This window comes from Eurosta solidaginis, chromosome X, assembly GCF_040869045.1.
Source record: "Eurosta solidaginis isolate ZX-2024a chromosome X, ASM4086904v1, whole genome shotgun sequence".
NCBI lineage: Eukaryota > Metazoa > Arthropoda > Insecta > Diptera > Tephritidae > Eurosta > Eurosta solidaginis.
The window spans coordinates 204,356,755-204,378,219 of NC_090324.1; the positions used below are offsets into that span (position 1 = coordinate 204,356,755).

Below are 21,465 nucleotides of genomic sequence, written 5' to 3' on the forward strand. Positions count from 1 at the left end.
GCTGTTGAAAACAACAAGTCCTACCCCCAGCCAAAAAAACAAGCAGTACCGACGGCGAAAAAAATCAAGAAATCAAAAAAAAAACAATTTTTTGTTTTTTGAAGGAGGGTATAATTAATTTTGAATGAGGTTTCTGCCTTTATTTTTGTGCGTAAGTATGTTTTCGAACTATCCGAGGCGTCAGTATGGGTCAAAAAGGCCGACCCCGCTTTTGTTTCTTTTGCGGGTTTTCGGTACCAGCGTGCATCATTTGGCGCAGCACTAAAAAAAAAATAAGCAAATATATGTATCTACGTTGGTATAAGCAAACGAACAGCCCGTGCACGGACTTTTCCACTTAATCGATAGATGGACCAACTGTTTGACCCGTTTAAATTTTTTACTACTGAAAAGTTATAAAAACAAAAGATGTGTTGATTTGGGAGCTCAGATCAATATTCTTTTTATTACAAAAATTCTTTCCCTTTTATAGCTAATTACTTAACCTACACATTTACAAATATCCTAATACTAACATTTAAAAATAAGTACATTTGTATTACAGAGTATATATGTGAATTTGTATTGTTATGCATATATGTAGATTTGTATTAATATGCATATATGTAGATTTGTATTGCTATGCATATATGTATATTTGTATTACTATGCATATGTATATGTATATTTGTATTAATATGCATATAGGTATATTTGTATTAATATGCATTTATGTAGATTTGTATTATTGTGCATATGTGCATATTTGTACTACCATGCAGAGTCAGCAGATCGATATTCATGTGCAATGGGAATATTTGGTTAATTCATATTCTTGGTTGTATTTAAGTACTAAGCAGAATTTATTAGCTGTGAACGGACAAAGGTTTCATATTCGACATTCCATTGATGTTAGCTAATCGTCTGGGTTAGTTCAATAATTTATGTTGGAAAATATTGTAATATGATTATTACTAAAATATATTTGGAGTTCATGATGCGTAATGCCGCAAGTGTGTTACAGTGGGTGTGACGTATAATGCTACAATACAGTGGGTATGACGTATAATGCTACACTACTTCTATCACCAAGGGCGTAGAAGTAGTGAAAGAACTGAAAACTACTTCTATCACCAAGGGCCCCTCGCGAAGGACAGACATCTTGCCGCGATGCGAGGGCTTAGTCGCTGACCACGGGACTATGCCACCCAGTAGGATGCAGATTCATATGGATTTCCATGACTGCGGTGGCCTAGTACTAGGGTGAGCGATGACCAAGATCTGCCCCCTCCCAATCCAGGGTGTTATGCGGCACCGTGCCCATTGGATGGTTTGCAGCCGGGAGGTTAATCTGGCTGTATTTGTACGGAGCCTCTCTGACACCGGGCCGCCTCAGAGAGTAGAAATGGTCTTACCGCGGTAAGGGGCTCTGCAGCGGCGGACGACACTTTTCCCCCCTTCAATAAGTTGACCCTAAGCTGGCCTCGTCTAGCAAGGGGTCGTAAGAACAAGATGAATAAAAAAAAACAAGAAAAAAGAAACTTCGTCCCCTCCACAGGGAGAAGGACAATATCATTGGTATCCATACGCCCTAGTGAACTAGGGAGTGCTACCAATGCTAAAGGGAAAAGCGACTTGGTGGGGGTCGGCACTAGTATGGCGGCGAAGGGAGTTGCGCTGGCAACGGCGAACCCTGACGCGCCTGCTGTTGCCGGACATCGACCAAGCGCCGGAACGGCAACCATTTTTCCCACGGCTGTGGCAGGGGTCTCTGAACGTGGCAACTCCGAGCCAAAGGAAAACGGGGCCGCAACAGCCACTTTAACCGGGGGAGCGACTGCGTTGGAAACGACGGGTCAGCTCCCCATGGACGACAAGAGGGCAACCTCAGTCAATACAGTCTTAGGTGATCTGACGGAGGCAAGCACCAGTATGGCGGCGAAGGTATTGCGCTGGCAACGGCGAACACAGACGCGCCTGCTGATGCTGGGCGCCCGTCTGACGTCGGTACGGCGACTGTTCTCCCCACGGCTGTGACAGAGGTCCCACGATCTGGTCACACTCAGCCAAAGGAGAAAGGAGCCACAAAGAAGACATCATCCGGGGGTACGACCACGAGGGAAACTACGGGTCGGACCCCTTCTCAAGAAGAGTCCCACAAGGGATCGTTCCACAGGAACAAGAGAAGGGCTGCAAAAGTCCTGTCAAAGTATGAGGGCGTTCCGCTGGAAACTTTGTCAGAGAACGCCAGGAATGCGGTGGAAAGGGCGCGAGCTCTACTGCCGAATTTTCGGGGTTCTCTGCCAACAAGCGCAACCCCATATAACCGTCAAAGGTCCGATGAGGAAATTAAACCACCGCCGAAAAGGCACCAGAATCACCCCGCGGTAGCCAAACCCTGCTTCTCCGAGGTAGCCAAGGGCAGGATCCTCATAGGAATCCTGCACCGAGGGAATGACCGTGGTGCAATCCCTAAAGACCAGTGGCCGTACGTCCGGAATGAAATCCGTAACACCGTTCTCGACGTGCTGATGGAGTCTCCGGGTAGTCCGCCGCGAGGTTCTGATGCAGGATGGTACCAGGGCCAAATCAAGGTCCTCGCTTGCGAGGACGCAAGGTCTGTTGCGCTGTACAAGGCAGCAGCCGCAAAGCTGGGACAAGTCTATCCCGGGGCGATTATCGAGGTCGTCGACTGGAAGGACATTCCGGCTCGGCCAAGGGCCAGGGCATGGGTTCCAGCAGTTCCAGCAGAACCTGAGAGAATTCTCAGGATACTGCAACTGATTAACCCGGCTCTCCCAACGCAAGACTGGAGTGTCATCCAAGTCTAGGACGCTGTAGGACCTAGGAGACAGGTCGTGTTAGCCTTGAATAAGGAAGCTCTCGAGCCCCTTAGACGGAGCAAAGGAAGAGTGTTTTACGGCCTCGGCGAGGTCGTAATTTACGTATACTGTGGGGATTCACAGCGCGCATCCCTTTCGAGTGCCTCTGTGGACACGGACATTGAGGCACCCGAAGTGGAAGCGGAAATCTCCGACGCCGAAAGCCTGGTTTCCGCCACGTCAAATTGCGTAGGGGCTTTGGGCAATTTGTCGATGGAGGATGCTCTGCTGGATAGCGACGGAGAGGATCCCAACATCACGGTGATGGAGGCAGGGGAGTCTGAGCAAGTTCATGCTGAGGTTGCTCCAGATAAACCTGCACAAAAGTAAGGCAGCCCCGTCTGCTCTCATCAGTCGCCTTTTTAAAGGCGACGTCGAGGTGGTCCTCATCCAAGAACCCTGGGTGAACAACTCAAGGATTTGCGGTTTGGGGGCCATTGGGTTTAAGTTCGTCCGAGCTGCAGATGAAGGTAAAGTGAGAACATGCATTTTAGTAAAGTCTGAGCTAAATACCTTTCTCTTACCTAATTATAGCAATGGTGACGTTACAGCGGCCAGATTGGCAAGCGGAGGCACCCAATTAACGCTAGCCTCCGTTTATATGCCGTACGACGCAGAGGAACCTCCTCCGCAAAAGACGGTAAACGCCCACCACGTGCAGTGAAGTAGTTCCGATATAAACACTCATGGTGAGTCACTTTTTAAGTACCTTTTAACAACTAACCTTGTAGTTTGCAATGTAGGTAATGAACCAACTTTTATTACTAAAAACCATAGAGAGGTTATTGACCTCACTATTTGTAGCGAAAGCGTTTTTGGGTGGTTTAAAAAATGGCGCGTTCTTCAGGAACATTCCTTTTCAGACCACCGGTATATTGAAGTAATGTTAGAGTTCTTCTTCGATCAGCCCATTGCGAGACGTAACCCACGTAATACAAACTGGGAACTACATAATGAGCCGTTAGCAAGGGAACTACCAGAACTGCCCCCACAAAGCCCCTCATCAAGGGAGGAGCTAGAGGGTCTGGTAGAAACCTTCACATCGGCATTCTCAAATGCCTTAGAACCGGCATGTCCATTGCCAAAACCACGCGGTAGGCGTAAACCTCACTGGTGGTCCCATGATCTGGACCTACTTCGTAAATCCTACAGAGAACAGTTTAACAAAGCCAAATTCTTTGATAACGGGTCACAATGGCTAGAATAAAAGGACAAACTAAGGACCTACAAAAAAGTCCTGAGACAAGCGAAGAGAACTTCATGGAGAAATTTCTGCACTGGAGTCGAAAGAGTCGTTGACACAAACAGGCTACGGTGCGTGCTTTCTAAGACGCAAACAGCTATTAGCTTTCTGCGGAGACCGAATGGTACCTGGACCAGCACAGAAAGGGGAAACCCTAGAGCTGCTCCTGGACACACATTTCCCGGGAAATATGACCAACGCACCGGAAATACCTACAGCAAACCAAGCTGTGAATATACCCATCACTGAGGAGAGGGTGAGGTGGGCAGTTAAAAGTTTTAAACCGTTTAAGGCTGCTGGACCAGACGGGATTGTCCCCGCTCAACTTATCTACTCTTCGGAGTTATCAGCCAACTGGCTGCGGCACATATATACCGCTTGTTTGGCTATGAACTATATTCCGTGTGCATGGAGGAGCGCCACGGTCATATTCATTCCTAAGGCAGGAAAAGCCTCTCATCACGAGCCGACGGACTACAGACTTATCAGTCTTTCATCCTTCGTACTCAAGACACTAGAGAGAATAGTTAGCGACTTTCGCACTACAAGCATTGATAGGAATCTCATTTCGGGCTATCAACACGCGTACACCAAAGGTAAATCTGCGGAGACTGCGCTACACAGCCTAGTCTCTACTATAGAAACATCCTTGTTCGAAAAGGATTATTGTCTTGTGGCCTTCCTAGACATTGAAAGAGCATTCAACAATATAAGTCCAGACGCCGTTAACAATGCTTTAACTGATCTGGACGTAAATAGACCCCTAGTGGGACTGATTTATCAACTGCTCAGGGGAAGGAAAGTGCTTTCCTTACTGGGGAAGGTTGACATAACACGATTTGTCGCAAGGGGCACGCCCCAGCGTGGTGTCCTTTCCCCTTTACTATGGAACCTAACGGTAAACTCGCTGTTAAGAGATACTAGTTGGGGGAGCGGGAAGGTCGTGGCATATGCTGATGACCTAGCGATTGTCTACAGAGGCAAGTTCCCTCAAACTTTATGCGACTTGATGCAGGTAGCATTGCGAGAGGTTTCCCTGTGGGCTTCACGATGTGGAATTAGCGTCAACTCCGATAAAGTAGAGCTTGTCTTATATACCAAAAGATACAAAATACCATCGTTAAACCTACCAGAATTAAATGGGGTGCGCCTAAGCCTGGCAGATAAAGCCAAATTTCTAGCCGTAGTTTTAGACAAAAAGCTGAACTGAAAGGACAACGTTATTCAGCGACAAAAGAAAGCGTAAATTGCATTATATACGTGTAAAAGAGCCATTGGCAAAAAATGGGGACTCACCCCCAACATATGCAGATGGATTTATACCGCGATTATCAGACCCATACTGCTGTATGGGGTATTCGTATGGTGGCCAGCCTTGAGCAAGGCGTCAAACCTAAACTTGTTGGGTAAAGTCCACAGATCCAGCATGATAAGCATAAGCGGGGCTCTAAGAACAACGCCTAGCGAAGCTCTTCAGGTCATTCTTGACATCCTTCCATTGGATCTGGCTGGTCATCGAGCAGCGGCAACGTCAGCCCTGCGTCTAAGGGAGTTGTCGAGTTGGAACAACAAGACCACAGGACACTCAAGTATACTAAACAAATACAGTTTTCTTCCTCCTAGCACGGATCGCTGTGCGGCCACAACAGTTGCGGAAACCAACCTTAAGATAAACATACCCAGCAGGGATGACTGGACGGAGTCGTATAAGTGTCTTGCTATGAGCAACAGCTATTCCATATACACGGACGGCTCCAAGCTAAACGGTAGAGTTGGAGGTGGAGTATACTCAAGGGACCTTGACCTCTAGCTCTCATTCAGACTACCCGACAACTGCAGTGTATTCCAAGCAGAAGTTTCAGCCATAATGGAAGCCGCAGCTAGGATAGGGACATACAATGTCAGCAAAGAAATTTTTATCTTCAGCGACAGCCAAGCTGCCATAAAATCTCTGGGCTCCCACCCGTTCAATTCTGAACTAGCACTAAACTGTCGCCGATCTCTTCAAGAGATGGCTCAACAGAACCGTGTACACCTCACATGGGTCCCTGGACATAGGGATATCGAGGGAAACTGCATTGCAGATGAACTCGCTAGGCAGGGTACAACCAAGCAGGTTCTTCCTGGACAAGAACGCTTAGGTATGCCCCTGTCCTCATGCAAGCTAATGCTAAAAGAGCACATCTATCGTCAAGCCGACGAAAGATGGCTACAAACACCGGGGTGTAGAACATCGAAAGAAACCTGGCCTAAATGGGATCAAAAAAGATCCCGTCACGTGTACAACCTAAGAAGGGATACAATGTCCACACTTGTGGGGGCACTAACGGGTCATTGCCTCATTGGTAGGCATGCAGAAACGTTAGGAGCGCGTTATCGTCGTTGCTGTAGGAGTTGTAAAGAGAATGAGGAGGAGGAGACGGTGGTTCACCTCATTTGCAACTGCCCAGCACTAAGCGGAGCACGGCAGCGCTTTCTGGGAGCTCCATTTCTTGATAATCTGAGTCAGGTTGTGGAGCATGACGTCAAGGACTTGGTAGCTTTCATCAGGTCCTCAAAATGGTTCGAAGAGGAAAGGGTACGGTGTTTTTCGTGGTATCACAACGGGCCTAGTACTACTGGCCTAAGTGTGCCCTCGGGCAGCCACCCTAACCTAACCTATCACCAAGGGCCAAAATCTACCAATATTTTAGTATTTTCGCATTGAAAAACAAAGACTGCGATTATTTGGTAAACGTATTTAATTGCTGAGCACAACCAACTAACATCAGGCGGTTACACTAACCAACCCCACCAAATTTCAAAAAAGTTGTGCACAAATTCAAGAAAGAAATAAATTTGTTTATGAAATAAATGTAGTAAATGAGTACGCAAATAATTTTTAGCGCTATTGTCATCTCCTTTTGTTGTGCGAATAATTTTTCGAATAACACGCCGAAATTGGTTATTTTGTGGCAATATTTTTGGTACATTGGTAAAATCTACCACTACCAACATTTTCATTATTTAACGTCCGCGCACTGATATAAGCACACCAGCTGCAAAGCAAAAACGAAGAAAAAATGCTCGCGAACATTTATGCATACTTATTAGGCCGGGTCGATTTGTGGGGAAGCAAAAAAATCGCTCATTGCTCTGTGAAAATCATATTCTAGGGATCAAAATAAGAAACTTTGCCGAAGGAACCATACCTCTAAAACGAATTCTGATGTCCCCCCCTTTGGGTCGTAGGGGCAAATTTTGAAAAATCCCACTTTGAAATGCCTATGTTTTTTTCTTTTTGGAGTTTATTTTTCTCTTTAGAAATTTATTTAGTCAGAACATATGTAAATGAAAAAATTAATTTAACTTAGTAATAGAAAAGAAATTTAAAAAAATTATTAGAAATTAGCGTTTTTACAACCCCCTTTTAAAACCAAGGCATCACTGTGATGCATATGCATGTCGTAAACATAGTTGTGTGGCTTTTTTATTCAACCGTTTTAAAAAATGAAGGTATCACTGTGACACAATTGCAGATCTAAAATTGCTTGTGTTGTTTTTTTTAAGCCAGCACAAGACACAGCAGGTAGAATTGAAATTTCTCCTACCCAAAAGTTCGACCCAAAGGGGGAGACATCAGAATTCGGTTTAGAGGTATGGTTCCTTCGGCAAAGTTTCTTATTTTGATCCCTAGAATACGATTTTCACAGAGCAATGAGCGATTTTTAAATCGACCAGCCCTAATACTTATATATATAATGTAAATTCCACAGAATTGAAGCAAACGGGACTAAAATCGAACGAATTTTCCCGTTGGTATATTCTTTTACTACGGCGCATGGCCGTAGTACGAAGTTTGGTTTGATTCAGAAACAAAAGGGTAAGTATTTTAATATTGGTAATTCAATATAGTTCAGTATATTTTCCAACTGAAATTAGTAATTAATGAATTTTCTTTTATTTTCTGATGGTGGAGATCTGGAGATGGTTTTGTATCGGATTTTGTTTGATTTTAGATCTACCGGCATAGCAATAGGGTGCTCCAACTGCGGCGTTGGCCACGCCGGCAGTTGTCACACTTTTGTGATGCCTATTGCAGCATATGATAACGATTTTTTTTTGTTTTTTTCTTTGCAGGTTTTATCATATTGCTTGGGTCAAAGCAATTTTTGGCGTCTTCACATACTACCAAAAGTGCAAAAACATGGCATCAATATTGCGCACAGGAAAGTTTATACGTTATTTTGCTGGATTTACAAGGAATTTCGTTGTAGATTCTGTACGTCATAGTGAAAATGGAAATAACCTGCTGCAAAGCACTTCCAGTATTGGTATACAATTCCAGCATGGGTGTGCCAATAACCCAGCACCGAAATCAGATTTCAACCTAGAAAGACAACTGCGTAGATTGGGTCAGGATGTACGTCGTAGTGGACGTATATCGCGTCGTGATATTGAAGAGGTACTCGAAGAGATACGCACCCAAAGTTCAGCTACTAGTTCGCAATCATTGCTTGTTATACGTTGCTGTGGTAATTTGGTGCCGGAAGAAATGCCTGAAGTTCGTACTGCACTGGTCCAAGAGATTTGGAAGACTCTGCATGCCTTGAATATACCAATGGATATTTCTCTTTACAATGCATTGCTGCGTGTTGATTTTGAAAATGAACATCAGGTGTCGCCAACTGATTTTCTTACCGAAATTGAATCTAAAAATATTGAACCAAATCGTTTAACATATCAAAGGTTGATTGCACGTTATTGCCAACAAGGGGATATCGATGGAGCTGCACGAACTTTAGAATTTATGCGATCAAAAAATCTACCAGTTAACGAAAATGTTTTTAATTCGCTCATATTGGGCCATTCGTTGGCAAATGACTTGGAATCAGCTAAAGGCATTTTGTCGGTAATGAAGCAAGCCAATTTAGAGCCTAGCGCTGATACATACACAACGCTTATGTGTTGTTATGCACGGCATGGTGATATTGATGCAATACTAAGTACATTGAATGAATGTGAAAAGGAAGAGATATTCTTGTTAGATAAAGATTTTTTGGACATCGTATATGCATTAAGTATTAATGGTCATGCAAATAAAGTAGACCCCATATTGGCGAAGATACGTATTCCAACTGGTTTCAACCAGGATGCCGTAAATGTTATACTGCGTTTGGTAAATAAAGGCTATGAGGATGTGGGCTTAAAAATATTACGTTTAATGCCACGTGCTACACGATCTGATGGCACACAAATAGATGTCGGTATTTTCTTCATAAAACAATTGGCAAAAGTTCAACGTCCCGTTGAGAAAATCTTAAACATATGCACAATACTGCAAGACGAAGGACTAAATCCCAAAGCACTTTTGGTTGCCACCGAAGCCGCCCTTACTTATGGTGGTGTTTCTATTGCGATGCCGCTTTTGCGCGAACTGAAAAATTCAGGTTCTCCTATTCGTCAACACAATTTTTGGCCTTTGATTTGCTCTGCTAAACCAACTCACATTACTAACATATTGCGAAATATGTAAGACGAATTTGGCTTGAGCCCAAATTCTGAAACTTTACGTGATTACGTTCCAAATTTAAAGGAAAGGAATTGGGATAAAATCATAAGTTTCTTACGAGATCCTGGTACATCGAATGGTAATGCAGCGGCATCTGCTGCATACGTTGCACTGTCAAACAATGATTGGAAAGCTACCTCTGATATTATAATACATACAGAGCATATTATGCGCCATCATTTTTTAGACCTATTCTATTAACTGCGCTTTCAGCTACAAATGACTATGATTCATTCATAAATGTACTCAGACAGCTACACGAAAGTGTACAAAATCGTTCATTTATCATCAGTAGTGGCACGCAACGTGCCGATGATGATGATAGCGCAGCGGTTGAAACAAGTGAAGAAGCTGTGAGTGAAGTTGATGAACAAAATCAAAGTTTTGACGTTGGTGCTGTTTCGAGTGATGTTTGCACATATTTTCGGATAAAACCTGTCGATATATTGAACAACATTCTTCCCGCACTGGTAAAGGAAGGACTTTCAATTAGCAACAAAAATGCTGCTCGTTTATCAGAACGATTGGCCTCTGAAATGACAACTGAAGACGCAGAAATCTTGGGTAAACTGAGCTCTGGTGAATTGGTACCAGTACCGCTGAAAAATACGGAACCAAAGAAGCGAAGTTTTGATACATTAGCAGTTGCAGAACTTAAACGTTTCACTGCTAATGTCGGAACAAAAGGTGATAAGGCTAACAATTTAAAGCGTCAACTACTTAGTGCCTGTGTCGGTACTGGAACTTTGGTAGTTATCGGGAAATTAGAAGCTGAAGGTTTTAATATTCCGAATGGCGTATGGGCACAACTAATAGATCTGTACGCTACAGAAAACAAATCAGCAGAAGCCCTAGAGCAATATGAAAAATTAAAGGCAAAGGATTCTGAATTTTTGTTGGACGGTACATGTAGCCAAATTACTTATCGAGGAAGCAAGATTCGATGAGGCAATTAAATTTTTAGAGCGAAATAAAAAAGAGGAGCTATTGCCTGACGGCGAAGGCTCTTTTAATTACACTTCGACCGTATGGCGCCTATTAAATTCACTAGCCGAAGCTGGCAATGCAGATAAAATACAATACTTTAGTTGGTGGAAACTATATTTGTCCAACAAATATACTTTTGGGGCCGCTGATTAAGGTTCATCTTACAAATGCAAATATTGAAAAGGCTATAGAGACGTTTGCGCAAATCTGTGAAAAATACAAGTGCACCCCAATGAAAAATGAGCTTTCTAATATGACAATTCAAATATGGCTACTATTGCTTCAGTGAAGGATGTACAAAGTGGTAATAACTCGACAACACCAGCCAATGGTGGTGCGGTTGTGGCTCCAGTGTCTGAGACTAGCGATGTTTCTAGCTTGAACAGCGTTGATTTGGATCCGATGGTGTGCCAAATAGATGGCGGAGCAGTTTACATCGATAGCCATACTGATCTAGAGTCAATGTCATCAGCGGAAGCCATGTCCTCTACAAAGGCAGCTTGTTCACTTTGTTTAGATGGTTGGCAAAGTGTGACAAGCTCTTCCCCGAGCTATGAAACAGTTGTTTTTAAACGTTTACGCGAACGTCAGATTTCAGTTTAAAGCGATTTAGCTGCCGCTGGCAGCGAAATATTACGATTGCGCAATCTGCTCAGGGAATACATGCCCGACTCTGCAATAGCACCTATGTACTGATAGATATGTGTGTATTGTTATGTTGTTAAATCTATTAATAATTGTTATTAGAGGCGGGATTTTGCTAAGCAATACGCGCATTAGAATGGTGCATCTAAATGTGAAGAGGGTGTGAGGGTCCCTTTATGCCGTGTCAAACACTCGTGATGTTAGTTGAAGAGCCAGCTTGGCTCTTGAAACAAATAAAATAAACTACAAGTAATTGATTGCATGAAAAAAAACCTAAATGAATTAATTCAATGCAAACAAACACAAACGGATATGCCAAAAAATTTAATATAAGTCTATTAAAAAAACCAAAAATGCAGTTAAATATTTAAATAATAAAAATTATTAAAATATGCACATATCCAAAAATCTCAAAACATGGTATTTCATGTAAATATGTTGCGTAGTATGAATAGATTTACGTAGAAGAAGGGCGTTGTTGTGGCATTACAGCAAAATGTTAACGTCGATTTTATGCGGTGCGTAAAGTTATTAATCCGATACCGCGAATCTTGTATCACGTCCTGCAACGACGCAGAATTTAGCAAATATAACTAATAGTGGAAGTGGTGATTCACCGATATTATCATCTTTTAGAAATACTACAAATACAAGCACTCCAAATATAGTATGTTGCAGTATAGTATTAAAACCTGGTGGACTAAAGCATTTTTCATTGAAAAGGCACCTACTTAATCGCAATTCGACTGCGTAAGGTGAGTGGAAACGTGATACCCTATTTTTTCACATTTGTGACATACAATATCACCATCCATAAATTATAGGTAACAATTCGGCCGCGCGTAGTTGTTGCTGATTGATTTGTTGGGGGGAGCTGGATCTCGTGTGGACAAGATACATGTAAACGTAAGGGTTCGAAGGAAGGTATCCCAGATTTGGCCCAATATCTACCTGGGTAAATTGTAAGGCGCCGGTAGCGATTGGAATGTGAGAAACTTGCTTTTTTAATGTATTTTTGGGACCTATTATGCCTCTAGTTTTGAGCATGATATAACTATTAAAAGGTAAAACTATTCTCTCTTTTTGGCGGCCATGATGGGTTTTTCTTTGATTCTAAAACTTTTACTAATTTGATACGGAATTCCGATTTCATATCCTCAATTAAGTGAGAGTGTATGTGATATGAGGAATTCTGATAAATTCTGTTGGCCTCGTGCATTTGGCTCAGTGCATGTGTGTTCTGTGGCAGACCCTGAGTCTGCGTTAGGGTTCTGGTACCCTCGCTCGGGGGAGCGAGTGACTTTGGGTTTGATTTTGTAATTTCTTAAAAAATAAGTGTTTTGTGGCAGATGGGGGATCTGCATTGGGGTTGTCGTTTGGCCTCGTTTCGGGTAAACGGGAGCTTGGTTTGATTTTTTTTTTTTTTTTTTGAAGGGAGGGATATGAAGTGAACAAATTCGGCCTTTCTTCGCTGCACTGAACCTCTTTCCTTTTAAATAAAACGAGTTTATATTTTCTTAAAACGTTACAAATTTTTCAATTCTTTAATATTCACTTTTCAACAATAAATGGAATGAACTTGCAATAGATATGGTTTTAACTTTGTTAAAAAACAACTTGTGACGTTAACTATGTATTCACTTCATAAACTTGGTAAATACTTAAGAATATTGAGTATCGATATATATAAAATGTCTATAAATATAAATATATGCAAAAAGGATCGCTTCCGCGGTTGCCGAGTAATAATGCTTGACTAGCGAATGGAATATTGTTACTCGCCGATGGCAGTGGTGGGTGTTCGTTGGCGCCTTTCCATTCGCCGCGCACGGCTGCGCATAGGATTTGCCGCCGTCTAATGGGGATGGAGGCGGCTTAAACATACTGCCCGCCCTGCAGGGAGGTGCTTGTAAGGAAATTCTGCAGTTCCTGCAAGGCGCGGATGGTGGTATTTGAGGCGCGACTGGCTATATTACGTCGTTGGCAGGCCTTGTGGGGTACGCGTGATCATGCGCTTGGCCATATGTTCCGGTTTGGGGGTTGTCGCTAGTTTCTTCGATCTGTCCGCTGCGCGTGGTAGTGGAGGCAGAGCCGACACTAAAGGCAGCTGTCGGTCTCTGCCGTGGGAGTCAGATGGGTGTCGTCCTGGAAGTATAAGAGCAGACAGAGAAACGAGAAGTAGTTGGATACAGCGGATGATAAACGGAAAGATAATTAGACAGGGGAAACGTATATAAGTTAGAGCGCTGTGCTCGAAGGGTGCTCCATTGGAAGGAAGCACAGTTTAACTAAGGGGCGTATAACAAGCCCATTTTGGGTGCGCACCTCTACAACCCGAACATGGTTGTCAGGTCCGAGGCGAACGTTCTCGATTCGTCCCAGACGCCACTCGGTGGGTGGGAGTAAATCTTCTTTAATTACGAAGAGGTCGCCTGGTTGAGGATTTCGCTGTGGCGTTTGCCATTTATAGCGCTTCTGAAGGTTCTTCCGATAATCCTCTTTCCAGCGTCGTGAATTCTTCGAATGTAAACTTGTGGGATGCAGCGGTTTTTTTGAAGTGGGTTTTAAAACTTTTTACTGCGGATTCCCACAAGCCGCCCATATGAGGGGCGCTGGGTGGAATATATTGCCAGTTTATTCCCTGGGGGGCATATTTCTGCACAATGTCCGCAGAGCATTCGTTAAGAAATTTAACGAAGTCGCGTTCGAGTGCGCGCTGAGCGCCAATGAACATTTTACCATTGTCGCTCATCATTTTTGAGGGATAACCTCGTCTGCCAACGAATCGGGCGAATGCTGCGCGAAAGGCTTCGGTGGTAAGGTCGGAGCATAGCTCGAGGTGTACAGCCTTTGTGGAAAAACAGACGAATACAGCCACGTACCCTTTTATGATAGTGGTCGACCTCAGAACTGATGCTTTTATTTGGAATGGACCTGCAAAATCTACTCCTGTTGTGGAAAAGGGGAGTGAGAAATTGCAGCGCTCAGGTGGTAGAGCTGCCATTATTTGCGTGCGCGTTTTCTGTTTGAAAAGCGTGCAAAATTTGCATTGAAAAATGCATTTCTTTATAAGAGGCTTTAGTTTTGGTACGTAGTACTCTTGCCTCACCATTTGGAGCATTAACCGCATTTCTGCATGAAGAAGCGGGCGGTGTAAAAACTCCAGTTACAACTGGCAGAGCCTTGAATCCGGAGGATGGATTACTGGATGCTTCTCGATGTATTGCATTGTAGAATGTTCCAATCGGCCACCGATACGTAGGAGTCCGTATCCATCCAGAAATGGATCAAGAGCCAGAAGGGAACTCTTTTTGCTTATTGGCATTTTGTTTTGTAAGGCGCTCTTTTCCGCCCCGAAATGGCGAGATTGTGCCATTGCCACAAGCCGCGTTTTCACATGTTGCAACTCCTTGTACGTCAGATGGGGATTATGTGTTGTTGCCACCGATTTGGATTTGTTGCAGGCATTGTTCGCAAAGCGGTACACGTATGCAATCACACGGAGAGCTCGAGAGTATGAGGAGAAACGTTGAAGAATGTCGTCCTCTTCCTCAAGTGCGTGATATGCTTCGACCTTGCGTTTCTCGGGTGGAGAAGAGCTACCTGATTTCGGCTTTGGCCATGCCGAAATGTGGCAAGAAAGCCATTGTGGTCCGTGCCACCAAAGTGAAGAGCCTATCAAATCATGCGGCTTGCAAGCACGTGTGCCAAGATCTGCAGGGTTGTCTTGGCTAGATACATGGCGCCAGGTGCCGCTGGGAAGATATTCTGGAATTTGAGAGGTACGGTTGGCCACATAAGTCTTCCAGGTCGATGGAGATTTCTCTAGCCAGGCTAGTGCAATCTCAGAATCTGACCATAAGAATCTGTTGCATGCTTGTAAGTCGAGCTGTTTTCGAACAGTTGAAGCCAGTTTTGCGAGTAGGACTGCACCACATAGCTCTAAGCGGGGTAAGCTTACAGTTTTTATGGGGGCAACTTTGCCTTTCGCAACCAAAAGAGAAGATTTTATTTGGTTGCCCACATGTGTGCGGATGTAAATCGCTGCGCAACATGCTTTTTCCGAGGCATCACAGAACCCGTGGATTTGGGTGTCTTGCCCTGGAACGACATTAACCCATCGAGGGATTTCGATGTGGCAAATATCTGGCAGATTTTCTACGAAATGTTGCCATTTTGATAATGTCGCGGGTTTGGCGCTTTCATCCCAATCGCTTCCATCCAGCCAGATTTCTTGGAGAAGCATCTTGGCCTGGATCATAACTGGCGACAGCCATCCTGCCGGGTCAAAAAGTTTTGCAACAGAAGATAGAATTTGTCGCTTTGTGACCGCATTTTGGGTGTGTTCCGGCAGCATGGTGTATGAAAATTTATCCGTGAGCGCGTTCCATCGAATGCCAAGAGTTTTGGTATTGGAAGTGCTCTCAAATTTTAAGAAGTTGGAGTCTAGAAGATCCTCCTTCGGAAACTGTTCTAATATGGCCGGGTGATTAGCCGTTAGTTTCTTTAGTATGAAACCAGCTGATTTTAGGGCGTTTATCACTTGAACGAGTGATTCGGTGGCGTTATCGATGGTATGACTTCCGGATAGGATGTCGTCGAGAAACGTTTGCGTCTTGAGAATTGTTGCAGCCAACGGGAATGTCGCTTTCCTGTCATCGGATAGTTGATGCAACGTACGAATAGCGAGATATGGTGCACAATTGACGCCGAATGTAACCGTTTTTAGATTGAAATCGCTAACCTTGGAGTTGGCCGATTTGCGACATAGGATTCGCTGAAAATCTTTGTCGTCCTCGTGTATAAGGATCTGACGGTACATTTTTTCAATGTCTCCATTGAACACATACTTATGCATGCGCCACTGTAGAATTAGTAGCATGAGATCTGGTTGGAGAGTTGGACCAGTGTATAGCACGTCATTCAGGGATTTTCCTGACCCAGATTTTTTAGAGGCGTTGAAAACCACACGAACTTTGGTGGTGACCTTATTTGGTTTGACTACCGCATGATGTGGCAAGTAAAATGAGAAGACCTTGCCATTCGAAGTTATTTCGCATGTGTCGGTAGATTCCATGTGATCAAGGTCGAGCTATTCTTGCAACACATTGTTGTACATTGTACCTAACTCCCCCTTTTTCTGAAGCGATCGCTCCATGCTGAAAAACTGCTGCAGAGCAGCCGGGTGGGATTTTCCGAGGGAGAGTTTTTCAGGAAACTCTTCCTTGAATGGAAGTCGCACAATATATCGACCGTTTGGTGCACTTGTCATTGTTGTTGCGTATATCTGCTCACACGCTTGATCCTCGGGGGATATCTGTGGAGGTTGTGGAATTTCCTCCTCTTCCCAAAATTTTCTCAGTTGAGAACTGAGTGTCTCGTTTGACGCTTGGACCTGTGTCGAGAATGACACAACATTTACAGTTATTGGACCACTGAGAATCCAACCAAAAATGGTTTGTTGCGCAAGTATGCTACCGCACACCAGCAGAATTTGTGGAAGTATGTCGCTGCCAATGACCATGTCAGTCTGACCCGGTATGTGGCAACTGGGATCAGCGAGCTCAAGGAGTTTGAACTGCTGCCAGATTTTGCGACTAATGGTGGATGTTGGTAGATTTTTTGTTAGTTGCGGCAACACAATGGCATGAGCCTTTATCCTTTTCATGGCCTTGGATGCAACCAGTGTCAAAGGACAAAGCTTGGAGGACTTTTGTACGACTTGTCCACCCATGCCAGAGATTTCGAACTTTGAATGTTCGAATGGAAGTTTCAACCGTTTTTGAACTTTCGAGGAAATGAAAGTTCTTTCCGAGCCCTGATAAATAAGGGCTCTCAGTTGAAATAATTCCCCTTCGTTTTCGACTGCGACCACAGCAGTAGGAAGGAGAATTTTGTTATCATTGGCTGCATGCAATGATTGAACCGGTGCGTGATTTGAACAACACGGTAGCTCGCTAGAACCGGAGCTATTCTGCGTTTGTCGAACGGGAGATGTTGACTCAGCAGTTGTGTGCTGCACGTTTGGTGGATTCGTTCGCGGGGTGGAACCTTGAGCTTGTGGGCTCGCATGCAACAGCGTGTGATGCCGTTGATGACATGTCGAGCATGACCACTTGCTCGTGCACTCATTGATGATATGAGTGCTGCTAAGGCAGTTTGTACACAGCTTAGCTTGGTTTACGAATTTTGTCCGGTTTTGCACAGACATTCGCTTGAATTGTGGACAGAATCTAATAAGGTGCGGGGAGTTGCAACATTGGCAAGTTTCCTTTTTAGATTCTGCCACAAGGGTTTGCGTCCTGTTGAAGGACCTGTTTTGCGCAGAATTTTGATGAGCGACTGGTTTTTGTTTGCTTGGTTGAAGCCTATTGACCCTTTCAACGAATTCATATCTCGAGGTGAGAAAGTCGTTCATTTGTGACCATGAGGGTAGATCTCTTCGAGAAGAGAGAGATTGTTCCCAAAGTGACAGGGTTGTTTCGGGGAGCTTTGATGAACAAATGTACACCAGAATCGGATCCCAACTGTCTGTCGTAACTCCTTGGGAGTGAAGGACGGATAGGCAGTTGTTGATTGTATTTTGCAATTTCTGAAGTTGCTCAATGTTTTCGGATGGAATAGTGGCAAGAGTGAGTAAGGAGTTGATCTGGTTGTCAACCAGGATCCGCTTGTTTTCGTATCGTGACCGTAAAGCTTCCCAGGCAAGGTCAAAGTTATCATCGCTCAACGCATATTGCTTGACGATGGAGCCGGCTTTGCCTTGCGTTTTGTACCGGAGATGGTACAATTTCTGAGCACGGGAGAGCCTTGGGTGGTTAATTTACACCGCTGTGTACATATCACGAAAAGCGGGCCATTCTTCATAGCCACCATAAAAGGTCTCCGTGTCGCATGCTGGGACTTTGAGGTAAATATTTGCCTCAGCCGGGGGTTGGTCCACGCGGGGTGGTGGACTCGGCGTTGCCATCATTTTGATCAAGGAAAATAGATCGGCAATCTTTGCTTTTGTCACTTCATACGTATCAAGGCAGGCGCATTGTTTGCCTTGTACTGAACTCTTGAAGGCTTCAGGGAAACTTTCGTCTGGTTTCGAAAATACCAGATCGTAAACCGATTGAAGTCGTGCCCAATAATCATCTAGTGATTTGTCCTTTATCATGAGATACAATTCAGTGTGATCCTGAATCGGTGATTCGTTGAATTTTGCACAGTATCTCATCAGATTGTCACTTTCCGCGATGAACTTTTGCGCGGATGGGTCAACTGATTTGGATTTCCGGCGAGGGGATGTTGACCTTTCCTTGGCCGTTTCTTCCTTTGGGCCACCTTTTGGTCCCGGTTTCGGACATTTTTGGGGGACTGGGAGGCATTTTATGCAAACTTTTGGGTTTTCACCAAAAAAAAACCGAATAAAATATTTGTCCGCTCAGAGGACGTTCGCAAAATTCGAAGATGGAAAACTCTTCGTGCCACAGAAATTTAAAAAAGGGAATTTAAATTGGTGGCGGTGTTTGTGTTTTTTTTTTTTTTTTTGAACAATAGAGTCAAGCACGGACAACGGGACGTTCCTTAAATGATTTAAATCCGCGAAATTCGGAATTTAGTAGTATGTATAATGTTTTGTAAAAACAAAATGTATAAAATTTAAAAAAAAAAATCACAAATACGCGGGTTCGAATCGAGCTCAAGGCCTAACAATAATTTTTTATCATTATTATTGTTATGATAAATTTTTTCTTAATTGAAAAAATTTTTAAATTAGAATAGAAGAAAGAAAAAATTTAGACAACTGCCAAAGCTCGTTGTATAGATCCATTTCGGGAACTGCTAAATTCCTTCATCGGCAACGTTTAGGCGCCGCTGCTATAACCATTCAGCCATCACAGCGGTTTTTTGTTTGTCTTCATTAATCCTACTTCTATTCTGGTTCGTGCCAATTGATATTCACAACACTGCGTGGATCTATACAACGAGCTTTGGCAGTTGTCTAAATTTTTTCTTTCTTCTATTCTAATTTAAAAATTTTTTCAATTAAGAAAAAATTTATCATAACAATAATAATGATAAAAAATTATTGTTAGGCCTTGAGCTCGATTCGAACCCGCGATCTTAAAATCAGTAGGCCGATATAACAACAAAAATTGTTAATACATCCCAGAGCACGGGGAAAAATTGTCAATAAAATATGACACTATGGCGGCATTGCCATCAAACAAGTCCAATTTTCACATCCATTCTGCAACAGATGTCGCAGTGTTGTGAATATCAATTGGCACGAACCAGAATAGAAGTAGGATTAATGAAGACAAACAAAAAACCGCTGTGATGGCTGAATGGTTATAGCAGCGGCGCCTAAACGTTGCCGATGAAGGAATTTAGCAGTTCCCGAAATGGATCTATACAACGAGCTTTGGCAGTTGTCTAAATTTTTTCTTTCTTCTATTCTAATTTAAAAATTTTTTCAATTAAGAAAAAATTTATCATAACAATAATAATGATAAAAAATTATTGTTAGGCCTTGAGCTCGATTCGAACCCGCGATCTTAAAATCAGTAGGCCGATATAACAACAAAAATCACAAATACTTTTCACTAATATATACGTGTAAATATACGTGTGGAAATAAACGTGTATTTGTAAATTACTGGTATATATAGGTATGTATATATTAGAAAATAATAATACTTGAGGACAAAGTTCGTACCTTTGTCGGAGTACATATTTTTTGGGCATCCGCGCCAAGATACAAAACGGGCAAAAGCCGCGAGAAATGATGGTGTGCTGAGGTCAGTAGTGGCCTCCAGATGAATTGCTCGTGTGGAAAAACACACGAAAAGGCAAACATAGCCTTTGGATAGGCGACACCCTCCGCCGCGGTAACTTTTAATTTGGAAGGGTCCGGCGAAGTCCACTCCAGTATTCGTGAATGCACGGCTGAATGTCGTGCGTTCGCGAGGGAGAATACCCATAAGTTGGGTCTGAGAACGCTTTCGGTGTATAGTGCAAACTTTGCAATTGTGAATTGTCGCCCTAATCGTGGTTTTTACATTAGGTATCCAGTACTGGGTGCGTATCAGACGTGACGTGAGTTGGTTTTCTCCATGCAGACTTTGTTGATGAAACATTAGGACTTTCATACGGGATAAACTGGAGTTGTATGGGAGGGGGATTGGGTGGCGTTCATTAAAAGCTAAGTCCTTTGACGGCCCGAGTCGCCTCCTACCCGAATGATGCCATGTTGGTCTATGTAGGGATTAAGTGAGAGTATTGCACTTCTCCCTTCAATTGGTTTTCCGGCCTTCAAATCTTAATATTCTGAACTGTAATGTTGTTTTTGATAGTTTTAAATTAAAAGTCGTGTAGTGGCCTTACATTCATCAGGGGAGATTAAGTGCGACATGACATGGAATGATTTTTTTGTTTCGGGGTGAGTTCTTCGGTAGTACCTCATAACGTATGATAGCACCCGTAAAGCCCTAGGTAGGTCAGAAAAGAGTTGGAGAACATCGGTAGAGTGTACGGTTGTCGTTGCGCAGGTCTTTGCCTTCTTTTCCTCTACGGAGGTGATGTAGTCATTTTCTTGTGCTGGCCATTGGGAAGTGTCTTCTTGCAGCCAAGAAGGTCCCTGCCACCACAACGAATTGTTGACCAATTCAGACGCACGTAATCCTCTGCTACCTAAATCTGCTGGGTTTGATTCTGAATTTACGTGAGACCAGTCCTTGCTACCAGCCGTGTCGATAATATTCGTGATCCGGTGTGCGACGAAGGTTGACCAGGAACAGGGCGGCTTTCGTATCCATGCGAGTACGAGAGTTGAATCCGTCCAAAGGTGGACTTTCACTGGTCCCAATTTGAGGTTTTTGAGAATTGATTCTGTGATTTCCGCGCACGGCTCCGCAAAGTTCCAATCGTGGAAGAGAAAAGTTTTCACTGGGGTTAATCGCGTTTTAGCTAGAAGCAGGTTTGTGCAGACATCATCATCCGTTTTGGCGCGCATGTAAACGGCTGCTGCATAAGACTTTTCGGATGCGTCGCAAAATCCATGGATCTCGATGTCGGTTCCTGGTGAAAAGCTGACCCATCTTGGGATCCTTATTTTATCGATTTCATGGTAGGTGAAGGTTTTCCATTATTCCAACGTACTGGTCGATACTGGTTCGCCCCAAGCGGTG

The 21,465-nt window shown here is 43.5% G+C and overlaps 2 protein-coding genes across 2 annotated transcripts in view; one reads left to right on the plus strand and one right to left on the minus strand.

The window, feature by feature from the left end:
* The window catches only part of Gat (GABA transporter), a 1,840,468-nt gene that overhangs the window by 133,038 nt on the left and 1,685,965 nt on the right, over positions 1–21,465 (minus strand). The window lies entirely within an intron of this gene.
* Positions 8,291–10,931, plus strand: LOC137234755 (leucine-rich PPR motif-containing protein, mitochondrial-like). Its single transcript, XM_067758188.1, is given in 4 exon segments — positions 8,291–9,803; positions 9,806–10,556; positions 10,558–10,734; positions 10,736–10,931. Coding segments are annotated over 4 exon segments (2,637 nt in total).